At 47.2% G+C, this 17894-nt stretch overlaps 1 protein-coding gene across 6 annotated transcripts in view; it reads left to right on the top strand.

Annotated features, from left to right (window-relative positions):
* Positions 1-419: 419 nt before the first annotated feature.
* GIT2 (GIT ArfGAP 2) overlaps positions 420-17894 on the top strand; it is a 52936-nt gene continuing 35461 nt past the window's right edge. For all 6 annotated transcript variants that reach the window (XM_062182577.1, XM_062182574.1, XM_062182576.1 and 3 more), the window contains exons 1-7: positions 420-585; positions 4602-4735; positions 7165-7277; positions 7831-7936; positions 9948-10034; positions 10185-10315; positions 14031-14125. In XM_062182577.1, the coding sequence (XP_062038561.1) occupies positions 534-585; positions 4602-4735; positions 7165-7277; positions 7831-7936; positions 9948-10034; positions 10185-10315; positions 14031-14125 (718 nt within the window). In that variant the 5' untranslated portion in view covers positions 420-533. The remainder of the gene's footprint in view (positions 586-4601; positions 4736-7164; positions 7278-7830; positions 7937-9947; positions 10035-10184; positions 10316-14030; positions 14126-17894) is intronic.

Below are 17894 nucleotides of genomic sequence, written 5' to 3'. Positions count from 1 at the left end.
TATCTACTCCAGCACAATGTAAGCTCTAGAAAGGCAGGAGATCTTGTCCTTTTTTTCTCGCTGACGTTTCTTCAGTGCTGGAAATAATGTGTATAACATAGTATGTGCTCAATAAACATTTAATTCTTGGTGAAATTAATTATTCCTGTTTGAATAAAGGACAGACGAATGAACTTGACAGCCATTGATTGCCTCGAGGAGTTGACTGCGCTGCTTCCCCGGCTATTAATCAGTGCTCCACCCCGCGAATTTCTAGGAAGGAAGATCTAAGCGCTGGAACAGAGGATGCTGTGGGAGGCACCTGCCCTCACGCAAGATGGCGGCAAAGGAGCTTTGCCCTTTCCGGTCACATGACCTGCCAGTCGCCAAAGGGCGCCGCCCCGCGCGTGCGCGCTGCGCCGTGGCTGTGAGGCGCTGAGGGGAGAGGCGCCGCCGCCAGCGCCGCCGTGGGGACCCGTTAGAGCGGAAGCGCAGCCGCCGCCGTCTTGGCGCTCCTGGGGCCCCCTGGTTCCCGGCAGGTGGAGGCGAGAGCCATGTCGAAGCGGCTCCGGAGCAGCGAGGTGTGCGCTGACTGCAGCGGGCCGGGTGAGTCGCGCTGGCCGGGCCCGCTCCTGGCCCGGACCCCTGCCCCGGGGCCGCCCCCTCGTGTCGGGCGTGTTCCCGCGGCTGAGCCCCGCGGCCGGGGTCGCAGTGGAGGGAAGCGGGGCCCCGGGGGCAGCTTCGGAGTGGGACCCGTCCCGGGCCTGTCAGAGCCGGGCGGGCCGGGGGCCGCCGCCCTCGCGTCCTGCCCTTCGCTGGCGTCCCCTCGGTCCCAGGCGGGCCAGGGAGGCGGCGGGGGCCGGGGCCGCTCCGCGAACAGGAAGGGGCTTGGGCAACGCACAGGAAGGCCAGTTACAGAAGTCAGATGCAGCGGCGGCTGCAGGTGTCACCCGCGAGGGGGCCCTGGCCGGGGTGGGCGCCGCTCCCGGAGACCTGGCAGGGGGGCTCGGGTGGGTGCCTTCCCCGCCGCCGCGGACCCCGCGGCCGCCACTCGTGGGGCGCAGCCCCAGGACGCCAGGGTCTGGCTGACCCCCCCCTCCCCGCCGCCTGCACTGGGGGGGGGGCAGTGCCTGTCTCAAGTCTGGGGGTCCAGACGGCCTCGGGTTCGGCTGGGTTTTGCCTCCTGGGGTGACCTTGGGCTGGTGACTTCACTTGGCCAACCCGCGGTTTCCTCATTTTTCCCATGTGGATAATTGGGAGTAATGCTCAGTGGTTAGCTCAATGAGGATCCACTCATCTAAGCCCCCCTCCCCCTTCTTCGTCTAAAGTCTCCTAAAGCTAAGGTCGAATTTCCAAGTCGTACATTAATTACACAAACAGAAAAGCACAGTAGAAGCGTATCGGGCGCCGAGATGCCGAAACCATTCTTCCCGGGCATAATATGCAGGTTTAGAAACCAGAGCCGTCCCAGCAGTCGGGACCGAGCAGGTCTCTGGCGCTGGCGCTGGCGCTTGCATTGATCAGCTTTGGGTTTGCAGGAATCCGAAGATAAGGTGGCTTCTTTGGCAGTGGCGCCCAACGAGTAATCGTGATTAAATCATCGCACATTCTGTTCTGATCTGCATCTTGTCGTTTGGAAGCAGAGACTGATTTTAAATAGCGCCGTGATAACTCAAACCTTATGTGGCTACTGCACTGCCGGTGCCGAGCAGGTGGTGGTAACCGGTTTCCTTGGCAGACAGAGAGGAGATGGAGGAGTTGGAAAAAGATGTGTTGTATAAACCCGATCAGCGTGGGCTATACGAACTCCTTTGTTTTGTCTGAAGTTGCTGTGTGTTCCACTTCCGTATTTCCTTGCCGGTTTTCAGTTGAGCTTTGCGCGGTGTGCTGGGTGCACATGTGTCTAGCTTCAGACTTCCTCTCAGAATGCGTGGCTCCTCGGGAGAGGCCAGGGAGCGCAGGAGCGGCTTCTCCCTGCTGCCCTGCCTGCTGCCCTGCCAGTCTGCGGCGCCTTGTGCATTTGAGAACACTTTGTCTTCCCCTGGATTGTTTTAGTTGTTGTCTGAGGGCCTGATCTGCAGAGAATTGAGTCACTTCCTTCCTGTTTTGAATATAATTAGGCTACCTTGAGCTGCTCTGTGCACTGGAGCAGCTAGGGATTTGTGTGGCTTTGCTGTCAAGTCCTAGTGAAAGCATTGCCAGTCTTAGGGTTAGGGCTGCCTTCGAGATTCTGGCGAATGCAAAGCCTTCTCCCCCCCAAAAATGCACCACACTCACTCTCTCGCTCAAGATTGACTCAACACAAAATGTACGTGACGTTTCTGGGAGGAGCGCATTACACACCGTGTTGAAGGCTGTTTGGGGCTGCCGTGGAGCCTAGGTTAAGAAACCCCGGCGTAGAACATGCGCACAAGCTGCAGTTTCACCCAACCTCATTCAGACAAACTCAACTTTGATTCTCTGTCTCGTTTATATTTTAATATACCTTCCATGGGGTTCTGATCCGTGACGTTGAAGTGATTGGTCAAGAATCTTGCTAATGTACAGCACATCCTTTTTTTTTTTTCCTTGTTTAATTTCCTCCAAGAATACCATGAATCCTGCGAATCATGTGAAAGCCAGAACTGTGCCCCAGCGTGGTTTCTGGTCATCAGTAGGAGTCTGGAAGTGCAGAAAGTGGCGCGTCTGGTACATCCTGCGTCTTGGTGTGGCCGGCCTTCCCTTCTTCGCATACTAGCACTGACAGAGCTCCACGTCTTGACTTGTTTTGTTGCTGTTTTATTTTGTGGCCGAGATTTAATTCACCATGATCATGTTTCAGTAAATATTTTACTTTTCTTTTCATAAGCCTAGTTTATTATAAATACATCGTACTGAGTCCATTTAGCTGAAAATGTCATTGTGACACTCAGACGGCATTTGTGTGAAACATTGGATGCTTTTTTTTTTTTTTTTTTTTTTTTTTTTTTTTTTTTTTTTTGGACAGGCAGAGTGGACAGTGAGAGAGAGACAGAGAGAAAGGTCTTCCTTTTGCCGTTGGTTCACCCTCCAATGGCCGCCGCGGTAGGCGCGCTGCGGCCGGCGCACCGCGCTGATCCGATGGCAGGAGCCAGGTGCTTCTCCTGGTCTCCCATGGGGTGCAGGGCCCAAGGACCTGGGCCATCCTCTGCTGCACTCCCTGGCCACAGCAGAGAGCTGGCCTGGAAGAGGGGCAACCGGGACAGGATCAGTGCCCTGACCGGGACTAGAACCCGGTGTGCCGGCACCGCAAGGCGGAGGATTAGCCTGTTGAGCCGCGGCGCCGGCCAACATTGGATGCTTTTAAGAATTTTCAGTCAAAAACTTTTTTAAGAGATCATGCATTTCGGTGGACTCTCAAAGCTCTATGCATAGTATTTAGGAAATGAGTTTTAAAAGGTGTGGGAGCTGACTTAGCTGCGTATTTGCTGTGTGAGAGGCACTTGCCTTCCTCTTTATGTTCTGTCCTGTGATGTGCTGTTATTCGCATTTGACCCATAGTGAGGACACTCAAGAAGAAACTTGCCTGAGATCATTGTGCAAGAAGCTGCAGAGTTGGGGTTCAAACCATGGACTGCTTGTCTCCAGAGCCAACCCTCGTAACCACCACACGCTCTGGCTCCCAGGATTTGTCTTTGATTGAAATCATAACTTTTCATTATATGGTTTGAAAGAGTTTGAATAAACTGTTAAAAATGGTAAAGATGATGTACATGCATTTTAGAGATTTTTGTGGACATTGAAGAATGTTAAAATATAGCCCTTCGACCAGGCAGCTTGAGTGGCACCCATTGTCACACCGTGGCGAGTCCGGGGAACTGCAGAGGGCCGTTCTCCACTTGGGCTCTGCGTACGCAGTGTACATACCCAGAGCCGTCCCGCTGCCCTAAGTATGAGCTGGTCCTTGTTTCAGAGGACATCTGAGCAAGCTCTGTGGGATTTCAGAGGGGAAAAAGTATTTCACATGCACCATCTTTGCCTCCGTGATGCCACTTCTTTTCTGTTAGATCAGTTGCAGAATCGATCTCGGCGGTTTGTTGCAAACAGCTAATGGGTACCATAGAGCATTTCCCTGTCCTCAGAACCACGGCAGCGAGGGCCTCCCTTCTGTCCCTCACGGGCTTCTGCTCCGCATCTGGGTGTGCTGGTTTGTAGCAGTGGATGAGAACAGCCGTGTGGTCCCCGTTGACTTCCCATGATGCCTTGTGCATAGTTCACTGTCGGAATTGTGTCATCTTGCTGTGTGGAGGTAGATAAGCAGTGATTCATCTGTACCCTTCCAACTGTGCCTCTGACGTTGACTGAGTGTGCACCTGAGATGGTAAATCTGTGTTAGAGCCAAACACTGCGGCCCTGAGTCAGAAAAGAACCGCCTCATTAGGGCTTCCGCTCACGATTTTAGTCTCAGTTAACATTGTACCGAGTCAGCCGAGGTGGGGATGGCATCACGGACAAGATCGCTGGCTGGATGCGCCGACAAGCATACTAATAGACAGCAGAAATGTCTTGTTTCTCTAAAGAGACAAACCTCAGCCATCATTTGCCATCTGGCAGGTTAGAAGCCAACTGACGCCCTCCCCACTGAGATTGCCTTCTCTTTCCAGATCCTTCCTGGGCATCCGTGAACAGGGGCACGTTTATCTGTGACGAGTGCTGCAGTGTCCATCGGAGCCTGGGGCGCCACATCTCCCAAGTGAGGCACCTGAAGCACACGCCGTGGCCTCCGACGCTGCTGCAGGTAAAGCAGGGCAGTGCCTCCAGGCTCAGGGTTCGGGTTCGAGGACCATTGCCTTAGTGCCTACAGTTTCTCCCAGATCCCAGGCCCCACAGATCCTAGGAAGGTGTCTGAGTTGTAACTGAAGAGAGGAGCAGTGCCCACCGGTCTTACGTATACGTAGCATCCATAGGAGTTTATCATTTCAGATTGTTACTTCTGTCCTGACACCGATCTCATCCCCAGTGTTCAGTTGTATGCAGATGGATAGTCATTACAATGCCATGGGGATGTGTCACTGCCAGCCTCCTTGCTAGTGTCACAAGAAACTGTTTCTAAGTGATCCTCCTGTTCCATGCACCGTTTTGAATGTCCCTGCAGGCCACTGTCTGAGAACCTTTTCATTAATGTGCTTCCTCCCGAGCACCTGCTGATACAACACTCCCTCCCTCTGATGGAGCACGGGCTGAGATTTCTCAGCAGTTCCCGAAACATCTGAACCAAGTTTTCTGCAAGGTCTTGTTACTAGCTGGAGACCAAATTAAGTTCACATGTTTGGATTGCGTGCCTAATACTCTGTTAAGTGAGCTCTTCATTTTATTTGGGGTCCAGTGTCATGTCACCTGCATTTTCATTTAGGTGTACACATTCTTCAAGTTCCCTTAGAATTGAGGAGTAAGCGTATGTTTTGCCTTCATGTGTCCTTAGTAAATCTATGGCAGCTACATAACCTGTCTCTTGAACTTGCCTGTATGAACCAAGGGACCAAGAAGAGTGGATTTGGATCTCTGTTGTGAAAAGAACTCTGCTAATTTAAAAAACAGGCAGGGCTATTTTCGAGGTCGTGCTTTGAATGAAGTTGGGAAATGGGGTTTATTAGTCTTTGGCTTAGAAGTAAAAAGAGGTGTTTATTTCTCTCAGTTCTGTCATGCTTAAAAAGTCAGATTGTAGTATAGAATCTGAATAAAATCCAGTGAGATAGGCAGTTTAAAATGCCAGGGTTGTCCAGAAAGTGACAATTCCCAAAGTATGATATGTAAAGCAGTACTTGGGACAGGTACAGGAGGTTCTCAATATGTATTTTCATAGTTGCATTATTCTAATGTGTATAAGAAAACTATTTATCACATCAAACCATAACTGTTAATGAAAGTTTTAAAAAGTGAGTGGATTGGGCCAGTGCTGTGGTGTAGCTGGTAAAAGCTACCCCTGCAGTGCCAGCATCTCATATGGGCAACGGTTTGAGTCCCAGCTGCTCTACTTCCAATCCAGCTCCCTGTAATGTGCCTAGGAAAGCAGTAGAAGATGGCCCAAGTGCTTGGGTTCCGGCACCATGTAGGAGACCTGGAAGAAGCTCCAGCCATTGCGGCCATTTGGGGAGTGAACCAGAGGATGGAATACCTGTCTCTCTCTCTATAAATAAATAAATAAAAATCTTTTTTTTTTTTAAAAAAAAAAAAGGGAGAGATTGGGCCGGTGCTGTGGCACATTAGGTTAATCCTCTGCCTGCAGCGCCTGCATCCCATATGGGCACCAGTTCTAGTCCCGGCTGCTCCTCTTCCAACCCAGCTCTCTGCTATGGCCTGGGAAAGCAGTAGAAGATGGTCCAAGTCCTTGGGCCACTGCACGCATGTGGGAGACCCAGAAGAAGCTCCTGGCTTTGGATCAGCATAGCTCTGGCCATTGTGGCCATCTGGGGAGTGAACCAGCGGAGGAAAGACCTTTCTCTCTGTCTCTCCCTCTCACTGTCTGTAACTCTACCTCTCAAATAAATAAAAATCTTTTTAAAAAAAATGAGAGGATTGTAAAAAAATGAATAGTATAAATGGTACATGGGGTTGAAAACTTTGAAAACAGTATTTGATTGGGTTGAGAGACACTGCCCTGAGGTGTCATCGTCTGGAAGAACAATGCAGTTGAACCCATTAACGTGTTTAGCACTCCAGCTGGTCAGAGTGCATCCCGTCCACAGGCTCATTGTTCTCATCCCAAAGTTAGAAATCCAGGCAGTTGTGGTGGTGCAATAGATTCAGCTGCCACTTGGGACACCTGTGTCCCATCTTGGAGCGCCAGTTCAAGTCCTGAGTCCTCCGCTTCCAATCCAGCTTCTTACTGATGCATCCTGGGAGGCAGCAGGTGATGGCTCACGTGCTTGGGCCACTGCCTGGATGGAGTTCCTGGCTCCTGGCTTCAGGCTAGCCCAGCACTGGCTGTTTGGAGGCATTTGGGCAGTGAACCAGCAGGTGGAAAATTCTCACTCTCTTGCTCTCACTCTCACTCTCACTCTCTCACTCTTTTTCAAATAATAAATCTTTAAAACCAGAAAATAGCCATCTAAGTTCCATCCCAAATATGTTAATGTTTGTAGTGGCGCTTTGTTTTCCCAGTTACTGATTCCCATTGAATATTTGTGAAAATCAATGAAAACATGATTTCACATTGCTTGCTTTCAGATGGTTGAAACCTTGTATAACAATGGTGCTAATTCTATATGGGAGCATTCCTTGCTGGACCCTGCCTCTATTCTGAGCGGAAGACGCAAAGCTAATCCACAGGATAAAGTACAGTGAGTGGAATGTTTATAAATACTTTTTTCTACTTAACACATGGAGCCCACCAAAAGGAGTGCAGCTATTTTTGATGAGGCTTCCCCAGGGCAGCACGCGAGGCACTTGGCCCAGCTGTGCTCTGGAGATGCAAATGCGAGGGGCATCATCACCTTCACCTCTTTCTCACAGCTACGCAGGAGCCGAGGCGTGGAGGCCGGTGGTGTGATCAGGCCTAAGCTTAGGTGCTCAAAAGATGTTCAGACTAAAATTTTGGTTCCAGGCACCAGTCTGCTGGAAACCTCCTATAAAATGGGACTAAAATGCCACTTCCTCCCATTGTTGCTAAGTTAATTAAGAAAATAGAAATGTGCCGTAAAAGCAGGTGCTGTGCAGCCCGGCCCTTGTCAGGACTAATGTGTTTTCAGGCTTCGGGCCTTAAACACCGCTGAAACGCATTTCAGCATTGTTCATTCCACTGTGGGTCGCTTCCTCTTCTCTTTACAGTGCTAAGAATGGGGAATGTTGTCTCTGAATGGCAAGTGAACTATTGTCTTTTTTATTTCACATCAGTCCCAATAAAGCAGAATTCATCAGAGCCAAGTATCAGATGTTAGCCTTTGTGCATCGCCTGCCCTGCCGGGATGACGACAGCGTGACCACCAAAGACCTGAGCAAGGTGGGTCGCGCCATGAGACCCCCCCAAGGGCTGGGCGACATGGCATGTTGTTCTACCTGGGAAAAGTGTAAAAAAGAAAGGGAGAAAAGCAAAAACTCACTTCTGTATGTCCAACAATTACTAGCAGCTGGTTTCTTTTTGCAGTGGTTTTGTCTTTAATCTTAATTCATGTGGCGTCTATTTGTGTTTTACCAATAATGATTTTGAAGTTACACGTCAATACATTTTCTGCGTGTTCAGCCTTGAAATAGGAACCATCTTGGAGTTGTTTCTAAGGTGGGGCTAGAAAGTTTGCAGGGCAGTTGCTGGTTTCTAATAAGGGCTAGGAAAGAATACGTAAAGGGGTAAGGTCTTCAGGTTCGAAGGTTGTGTAGTGAGTCAGCTTTGGAGAGAGAGTGTGACTCAGGGTGGTGTGCACAGCATGGTTTATTGTAGGTGAGGAGTGAGTCGATGGTTTCTTTATGAGAGCCTTGGGACGTCTCTAGAGATTCTGTGAGTTGCACATCTACGTCAAAGCGCTGCGCTTGACAGTTGCTCACTCACATCAAGCACAGTCTCCTGCAATTCGGAATTTTAAAGTTTGCGTTGAAATGTGTATAATTGTTATTTTTTTCACTAAGACTTTTTTTTCCCCCTCTCTTTTTTTAATGAAACTTTTTAAGAAGGCCTGGGTACAGGCGTTCGAGTAGCTCTCTGCTTTCCTATGGTAAAGGCCACCATGTCATGGACAGTCCAGGGATAGACTTGAAGGAGGCCGCTCCTGCACAGAGGAGCGTTTCTGCAGCGGTACAGGGTGTGGCCTGTTTCCCACCCTGGAAGAGTGTCCTGGGGACACTGTGACGGAATGCGGAGTCCTGGAGTTTACACTGGGCACAAGCTGAAGCCCCAAAGCCCGAGGTTCAGTAACAGCGACTAGAAACAGCACTTTCCCTCTCCTGGGCTCCCTGCTGAGCACCTGCTGGTACTGGTGAACCTTCACAGTGACGCTGGGACCCTGTAGCATTGTTATCACTGTTTTCCAGGTGGAGACTGCAGGTCAGCTTGCTTAAAGAATTTTTGTGAGGCCACGCAGCTTGAAAGGGGTGGGGTTTGAAACGCAGGTCTGTAAGACTTGAGAGCTGGGAGCAGCCGCCTCCTCACACTGCCTCACTCAGGTTCTGGTTATGCTGCTTGCGTGGATGAGTCACGTGTCTGGTTAGGTCAGCCTTCACAGTCCTGGTTTCCTTATCAGTAAAGTGGCCCTGTTACCAGAGAACAGCAGGGTTCTTGTCTTCGCGTAACAAAGAATTCAGGTGTGAGACCGAGAGTAGTGGAAAGTAAAACAGCAAGGTTGATTAGGGTAGAGACATCCATAAGAACGGATGGGCACCTCTCCAGACAGAACCTGAGAGAGAGTGCCTAGTCGCTCAGACTGGGGGAGAGCAAGTTTGGTTGAGTGGAGAGAATACATCTGGCCAGGCCAGGCGGGCGGCTCAGCAGAGAGGCAGCGGGCTGAGCTCGCAGTCTGGTTGAGGCTGGGGGGTGGGTTTTAAGGGGATGAGTCTTGACTTCCTGCTTCTCCTCCTGGAACAAAGGACTTTTTGGATGTAAATACAAAAAATTCCTTTCTGAGTTTTCAGACAGGGGGAAGCCTGGCTGGAGTTGCCCCACCTTGGAGGAGCCCTAAAGGAAGGATGGTTATTGGGTAGAAGGGGCGGGGCATTCGAAGTGCAGATACTGGGCTGTACCTGGGAGGTTATCGGGATGATGCGCATGCTGGGCCTCGATGTCAACTCCTTAGGCCTTGTCACATACATTTCTGACTTCCTGCCTAACAGCCCCACTGCACCTTCCAGCCCACAGGTGGCCATGATGGGGAGAAACTGCTCAGTCCCCCTTATTAAACCTAATAAATAAATAAATCTTTGAGTACATGTTTCTAATGTGGTGTGTATTAAAATAGTTACCATCAGCTCTTGTAGATCACCATCAACACTTTTAACAAATACTGTTTTTTGCTTGTGTTTTTCAGCAACTCCATTCAAGTGTGAGAACAGGGAATCTTGAAACCTGTCTGAGGCTGTTATCTTTAGGAGCACAGGCCAACTTCTTTCACCCTGTAAGAAAACATGACTTGATTCAGATTCCATTCAGTGAATGATTTCAGATTGACACTAAATGACTTGTGAGTTGTGTTTGTGTTGTCTTTAGTTTATTTCATTTGCTTTTTTGTTTGTTTTTTTGTCTACCACCTACAAATGATTCTTAGGAAAAAGGAAACACCCCCCTCCACGTAGCTTCCAAAGCAGGGCAGATTTTGCAGGCTGAATTATTGGCAGTATATGGAGCAGACCCCGGCACGCAAGATTCTAATGGGAAAACACCTGTTGACTATGCCAGGTAAGAAAGGGAGCTTCCTGCCACTTGTCTCTGGGTTGTTTTATGTGAGTGTGATTTTTGCTAAGTAGCTAATTGTGTATCATTGCAGTATAACCTCTTTGACAGTAGTGTTCTGTTACTTTGCCAAAGAAATATTTCAAAGGCAGCTGAGCTCAGCCTGGAAAAGGGCAGGATCATAAAGCAGTGTGTTTGGCTTCTCCCCTTTATAATTCAGTGGTATTTGAGCCCCGCTCAGAGTCCAAATCAGGTGTCAGAAATTACAGAAATCACTCTTTTTCTTAGTCACTGTCTGAACTTAATAGCCAATTTGTGGCCAGATCTGTGGTTAAACAATGTAATAAAATGTTATTGAAATCTTTAAGTAGTGGACATCTGGGTGCTCATTGTAAAAAGTCTTTAAATTTTTCTTTATTTGAAAATTTTAATTGAGATGCTGGAAAAATAAGCAGGCAGTATTGACTATTATTTAAAGGACTGCAGATCTTTCCTCCTTTTTCCGAATTACCTTTTCCAAATTACCGTTATTTACTGGCAAGCACCGTCCTCTGCTCCACGTAGGGTAAAATGAGCAAATGACAAACTTCTCCACTCCCACCCCGTTCCATCCCCCCAGAATTTACTTTTTGTTGGAAGAGATGATTCATAAATGCCTGAAAAAGAGTTAAACAAGGCAAGAGAGTACATGATTTATTGTCAAAAAGGATAGTTGGCCTTAAAAAGCATATATAGGGTTTCTTCACTGTGGCCCACATCATTAAGTTTCTCTGGTGGCCTTTGGAGAATAGATTGTGCTTGGGTATGTGAAGTGGGGGCTGAGGTGTCCCGGGTGAGAGGAAGGTGCGAGTCAAGGTTGGGAGGCTGGGATGAACAGGGCGCATTTTGCACCTCCACAGGCTGCATGGGGGAGATTGCGGTGCGAGTGGGGATAGCCATGGGAACGCGTCCTTCAGACCCGGGGGGCAGCGCTTGTACGGTTGTACGGTGTGTCATATTTTCATGTCGCATTACAAGAGGAAAAACACTCAGCCCGTTAAATCACGGGGCCCCAGCTATCATGGGCTACTTCCTGGTTTCACAGATGTTAAAAAGTGAGAAAAAGATGTGCATCCCAGGAATCAGAGGTGTCTGGGAGGTAGGGGTTTGTAGTGCCTCAGATCATGGAAAGGGAAGCTGGACTGGACCTTCGAGGAGGAGGGAGCCTCAGTAAATCATCGTCATCGTCGTCATTCCTTGGAGTTTCCTCACTGTGCCTTGCATAAAACAGGCTTTATTTTTTTATAATAAAAAATGTTTATTTAATAAAAAAAAAAAAAAACCCATTCCCCAAACCAGAGTAGGAAGAATTAGGTATGACAAGAGCCAAGGCGTTGTTCTTTTTTTTTTTTTTTTTAAGATTTATTTTATTCATTTGAAAGACAGAGTTAAAGAGAGAAGTAGAGAGAGAGAGAGAGAGGTCTTCCATCTGCTGGTTCACTCCCCAGATGGCCGCAACAACCGGAGCTGTGCCGATATGAAGCCAGGAGCTTCTTCCGGGTCTCCCATGTGGGTGCAGGGGCCCAGGCACTTGGGCCATCTTGTTCTGCTTTCCCAGGCCATAGTTAGAGAACTTGAAGGTACGGAGGTAAAGGAAGCTGCAGGTATGAGCCGTGCTCTAGGTGGATCTGTCTGTCCCTGGCTTAAAGCTCTTGATGTAGTTACTGGACTCTCGTCAGAGGCGCTAGCCACACAGAATCATCTGGGGAAGGACCTTTTTCAAAACATTGATCCTGGTGCACACTCCCCCCCCCCGCCCCCCATGTTCTTACTCGTTCAGGATTTCCAAGAGTGGGGCCTGGACATGGTACAAAGGCACTTCAAATAGTTCTTGGGAAAATGAAATTATAAGGTCTATTTAAAAGTTCCTGGATGGGGCTGGTGTTGTGGTGCAGCAGGTTAAGCCACTGCCTGTAGTACCAGCCTCCATGTGAACACTGATTCCACTTCTAATCCAGCTCAATGCTATGGCCTGGGAAAGCAGTGGAAGATGGCCCAAGTCCTTGGGCCCCTGCACCCATGTGGGAAACCCAGAAGAAGCTCCTGGCTCCTGGCTTCCACCTGGCCTGGCCTGTGTTGCAGCCATTTGGGAAGTAAACCAGCAGATGGAAGGCCTCTCTCTGTCTATCCTTCTTTCTCTCTCTCTCTCTCTCTAACTCTGCCTTTCAAATATATTTTTTTAAAAAAAGGTTCCTGGATAGGGCAGATGTTATGGCACAGTGAGTAAAGCTTCCACTTGGGATGCCTTCATCCCATATTGGAGTGCCAGTTTGAGTCCTGGCTACTCAGATTCATATCCAGCTTCCTACCGATGCAGCTGGGAGACAGCAAATGGTGGCCCAAGTCCTTCGGGTCCTGCTGCCTACGTGGGGGACCCAGATGTCGTTCCTCCTGACTGCTGGCTTTGGCCAGGCCTAAGCCAGACATTTGGAGAGTAAACCAGCACATGGAAGATCTGTCTCTATTCTGTCTTTCCTTCTGTCTTTATCACTCTGCCTTTCAAATAAATAAGATTTTAAAAATTTCCTGGAAAATTGGCATTATGGAAAAACTGAATTTAAAAAACTTTTTACAGCAAAATAAACATCACTATTTTATATATATATAAATATATATTTATATATTATATATATATATATTTATAAAAAGTGATATAAACATCACTTTTAAAAATTTATTTGAAAGAGTGACAGAGTGACTCAGAGATCTTCCATCTTTTGGTTCACTTCCCAAAGGGCTGTCACAGTGGGAGCTGGTCTAGACTCAAGCCAGGAACCCAGTGCTCCAGGAAGGTCTCCTAAATGGGTGTCAGGGGCCCATCTACTTGAGCCATCTTCGGCCGCCTTCCCAGGCTCACTAGCAGGGGGCTGGACAGAAACTGGCATTCCAGTATGGGATAGCAGTGTTGCAAGAGACAGGTTAACCCGCTGTGCCACGGCACTGGCCCCTAAATTTATCTTTTGATTCCATTTTTTATTAACTTTTTAAAATACCCTCATCTGTTGTTAGAAATTCAGTAGTAAAATTTTTAAAACTTCTGCCATATTAATTTTATTGTCTCGGCTGGCACCACAGCTCACTTGGCTAATCCTCAACCTTCGGCACCAGTACCCCGGGTTCTCGTTCCGGTTGGGGCGCCGGACTCTGTCCTCATTGCTCCTCTTCCAGTCCAGCTCTCTGCTGTGGCCTGGGAAGGCAGTGGAGGATGGCCCAAGTCCTTGGGCCCTGCACCCGCATGGGAGACCAGGAGGAAGCACCTGGCTCCTGGCTTCAGATCGGCGCAGCGCACCAGCCATAGCAGCCATTGGGGGGGTGAACCAACAGAAGGAAGACCTTTCTCTCTGTCTCTCTCTCTCTCACTGTCTAACTCTGCCTGTCAAAAAAAAAATTATTGTCTCACCTCAGTAAATGAAGTTATTCTTTGTCATAAGTCTTTGTGTTCCTTATTAAGCATTGTATCTTATACATTAATACCGGAAAGGGCTAGATCACATGGGGAAAATCGTATATAAAGGTGGGACTCGAAGCAGAGCTCGACAGTTACCCTCACACAAGGTTGATTATGCTGAAAAGTCAGGTTTGATAAACGGCTCAGGCGTCTCAGGAGATGCCCTTGTACTTTCCTGTGGGACAGCCAGTGAACACGGGGCCACATGAATGGTACTTTGTTTTCTCTCGGTAGGCAAGGAGGGCACCATGAGCTGGCAGATCGCCTCGTAGAAATACAGTATGAGCTGACCGACAGACTGGCCTTCTATCTCTGTGGCAGGAAACCAGGTGAGTGAAAGGATCCCAGCTTCCCCGCACCTGTCGGGAAGCTTCTGGAAAAACAAGTTGGGTCACTATGGTTTATGACCTCTGCTTTAACATATCCTGGAGAAAATCGTTAATCAGGTTTTCAGTTTTATGTAAAACACATAAAGTTAGTCCACTTGAAGTTTTAGTTTCTGAAACTTTATTTTAGCTCTAGAGAAGTGGCTTTCTCAAGAGTCAAAAAGGGTAATTGAGCCAGAATTGAATATGCATCACATTTGTTGGACATCGCAGGACTCATAGAGGAGTAAAGCCGTAACTTTTGCTGTTATTCGAAAAATTCTGTTAAGAATTGGAAAGAAGTTCAAAAGTGAACTTTGCCGTTGGCCAGCTTTGTCTTTTGAGATAGGGAACAGGGCTCAGCAGACTGTGGTCTGTGGACCACATGTAGCCTTCGCCTGTTCCATTAACAGAGTTTGGTTGCCGGGTAGCCTGGGCATTCATCCTGTTGCTTTCCCTCAGCGGCAGCAGAGTGAGCGCGCTGAGTGATCGTGGCAGAGAGCAGGCAGCCCCCAAGCTTGGTTCCTCTACGAGACAGTGCACCAAGCCCTGGTGCGTTTCTCCACATTTGTGTACGTGGTGGTTCTCCATGCTCGTTCTGGGTGAGACAACGTGAGCACGCCCGACCCTACCCTGCCTCTCCTGCTAAGTAGAACTGAAATCCTCAGACCAAATGCCCAGTGTAGTGTCTGAGAATTCTGAAAAAGGAAGTCAAACTCTTGGTGAAGGTCCTGCTGATTTTATCTCAGATGCATCTTTAGCAAGAGCCTGAAGAACTGCTTAACAGGTGCAAAGAAGCCTTCTCCTTTTGGTCTGAGGAGCAAGAAATGGAACTTCTAGAGGACACAGAGTAGGGGGATTCCCCTGGGGTTTTTCCTCCCCCTCCTCCTCCTCCTCCTCCTCCTCCCTCTCCTCCCTTTTTCTCTTCTGTTCCTCTCCAGCCGCTGCACAGGAATGTGGCTGTAGTAGTGGCGGCAGCAGCAGCACAGGCACCCAGACCTCTGACCAGGGATTTAAGGAGAATCCATGTTGCTTTTCTTTTTCTCTTTAATTTCTCACTACTTGCCCAGGAGGCAGAATCTAATCTTGTTAGTTGCCTGCTAAACCAGAAATGTTAAGATTTTCCGTAGAGGTTACAGAAGACCTAGTGTCTCTCAGCACAGTATTGAAAATGCCCAGGCTAACAACCATCATGATTCAACGTGGGAAGAACCAGGAACGTCTCCTGGGCTTGCACAGGGGAAGCTGCCATCAGGTGCAACCCAAAGATCACACAAATGTTAGAATTATCAAAGATTTTAAGCAGCTAATAACACCATGCTCTAAGAAGTAAGAGTGAACGTTCTTGGAATAAATAAAAATATAGAGAGTTCCAGCCAGAAATGGAAGATACTGGAAAAAAAAAACAAATAAGAATTTTAGAACTGGAAAATACAAACTCTTAAAAGTTTGAAACTCAGTGGTGTGCTTATGACAGAAAAGGCAGCAAATTGAAAATAGATCACTAGAAATTATGCAGTGGGGGCGGAAAGAAAGTAGGAGGAAACAAAACTGAAAGAGTTTCAGGGACATGAGGGAAAATACCAAAAAGTCTGACATTTGTATTAGTGAACTCTGAGAGATGAGAAGGAGTGCTGTGTAGAGGAAAATTATTTGAAGAAATATCAGCAAAAACCTCTTAAATTTGGTGAAAGACATAAACTTCGAGATTCAAGAAGCTCTGTGAATCCCAAAGAGGATAAATTCAAAGAAACTCATACTCAGGACATGTAAAAATCAAACTAATGAAAACTCAAGTTGAAAAAAATGTCTTGAAAGCATCCAGGAAAAAAAACACACATGTTACATAGAACATTGATTGCATGATTATGGCTTTCTCATCAGAGAATGGAAATGAAACAGAATGTTAAAGTGACAAAGGAAAATAACTGTGAACCCACAATTCTATATCCAATGGGAAGAACCTAAGAAAATTAACTGATCTCAGAATTTCTAGGAAAAATTCTTTGGATGGAAGGAAAATGATACCAAGGAGAATCTTGGAACCTTGCGAATGAATGAAGAGTAACAGAATTAAGTATCTGGGTAATATAGGCTGTTTTCTGAAATTCAGATATATGACAGCAGAAAGCAAAAGTTAAAATGTTATCCGGAGAGATTTTAGCATACTTCTCTTGACAATAACTTGAAAAGAGGAAAGGGAAAAAGAAATGTTAAGATTTTTTCATGCTACTTGAAACGATAAAAATGTTATTTCTAAATAGGCTGAAAAGTCAAATGTATGCATATTATAATCTGTAGTGCAGCCACTAAAAAAGAGTATACAAAAGTATGTGATCCAAAACTCTACAGATGAGTTAAAATGGAATGTTAAAAATTACTGGTTTTCAAAAGCATTTTTTTTTTAATTTATGTGTTTGTTTATTTATTTATTTGAAAAGCAGAGTTACAGAGAGAGAGAGATCTTCCATCTGCTAGTTCACTCCCAAAATGGCCTTAGCTCCATTCAGGTCTCCCACATGGGTGCAGGGGCGCAGGCGCTCAGGCCATCCTCTCTTGCCCTCCCAGGTACATTAGCATGGAGCTGGGTCAGAAGTGCAGCAACCAAGCTTGAACTGGGGGTCATGTGCGATGCTGGCATCACAGCAGTTGCTGAACCCACTGTGCCACAACACCAGACCCTAAAGCCTACTTTGATTTAAAATAGTCTATAGAAGAGATGTGGGCATTTGGCATAACAGTTAAGACACCACTTGGGATTCCTGCATCTCCTATCAGAACACCTCAATTCAAATCCTGGATCTTCTTCCAATTCTAGCTTCCTGCCATTGCACGCTCTGGAAGTAACAGGTGATTACTCAAGCTCCTAGGTTCCTGCCACCCACCTGGGAGACCCAGATTGAGTTCTGGGATCCAGGCTTTGGCCTGCCCCAGCCCCAGCTGCATTTAGGGAGTGAGCTAGTGGATGGAGGATTTCTCCCAAGCCCATAATTTTTAAGACACAATACTCTTCTTTTAGTAATAGAAAGAATGGATAGAAAACCAGCAAGGATATAGAACTAAACCAAACAAAAAACCTAGTGGGTCCAACAGTGGATACCCAACAGCATCACAGTCTACATTCTTTTCAAGTCCTTGTTGAATATTTTAGACAGTCCATATTCTGGATTGAAAAACTAGTCTTCACAAATCTAAAAAAATTAAGATCAGGGTGGGCATCATGGCACAGCCGTTTAAGCTGCTGCATAGGATCGCCACATCCCCTATCGGAGTGCCTGGCAGCAAGTCCTGCCTCCACTTGCCATCCAGCTGTCTGCTAACTTGCACTGTGGGAGACAAATGGATAGTGGCTGAAGCACTTGGGTCCCTGCCACCCATGTGGGAGACCCAGATGGAGCTGTACCCTCCTCGCTTTGGCTGTAGAGAAAGAACCAGCAGATGGAAATATATTTCTCTTTCTCTCTCTTTCTCTCTCTCTCTCTCTCAAATAAGTAAAAAATAAATAAATAGACATTTAAAAAAATTAAAATCCTACCAAGTATATTCTCTGACCATGTGGAATTAACCTAGAAGTTGATAATAAAAATAAAATTGGAAAATATGCAAAGTGCCTTAAAATTTTTAGACAACACACTTCTAAATAATCTGTAGATCTAAGAGAAGGTCTCATGGGGAAATTAAGATATTTTCAACTGAATTAAAATGCAGTTAAGCAAAATTTGTGGAATGTAGT

Source organism: Lepus europaeus, chromosome 23, assembly GCF_033115175.1.
Source record: "Lepus europaeus isolate LE1 chromosome 23, mLepTim1.pri, whole genome shotgun sequence".
Taxonomy (NCBI): domain Eukaryota; kingdom Metazoa; phylum Chordata; class Mammalia; order Lagomorpha; family Leporidae; genus Lepus; species Lepus europaeus.
Note: the sequence above shows the minus strand (reverse complement) of the source record. Positions and strands in the feature narration are given on the sequence as shown.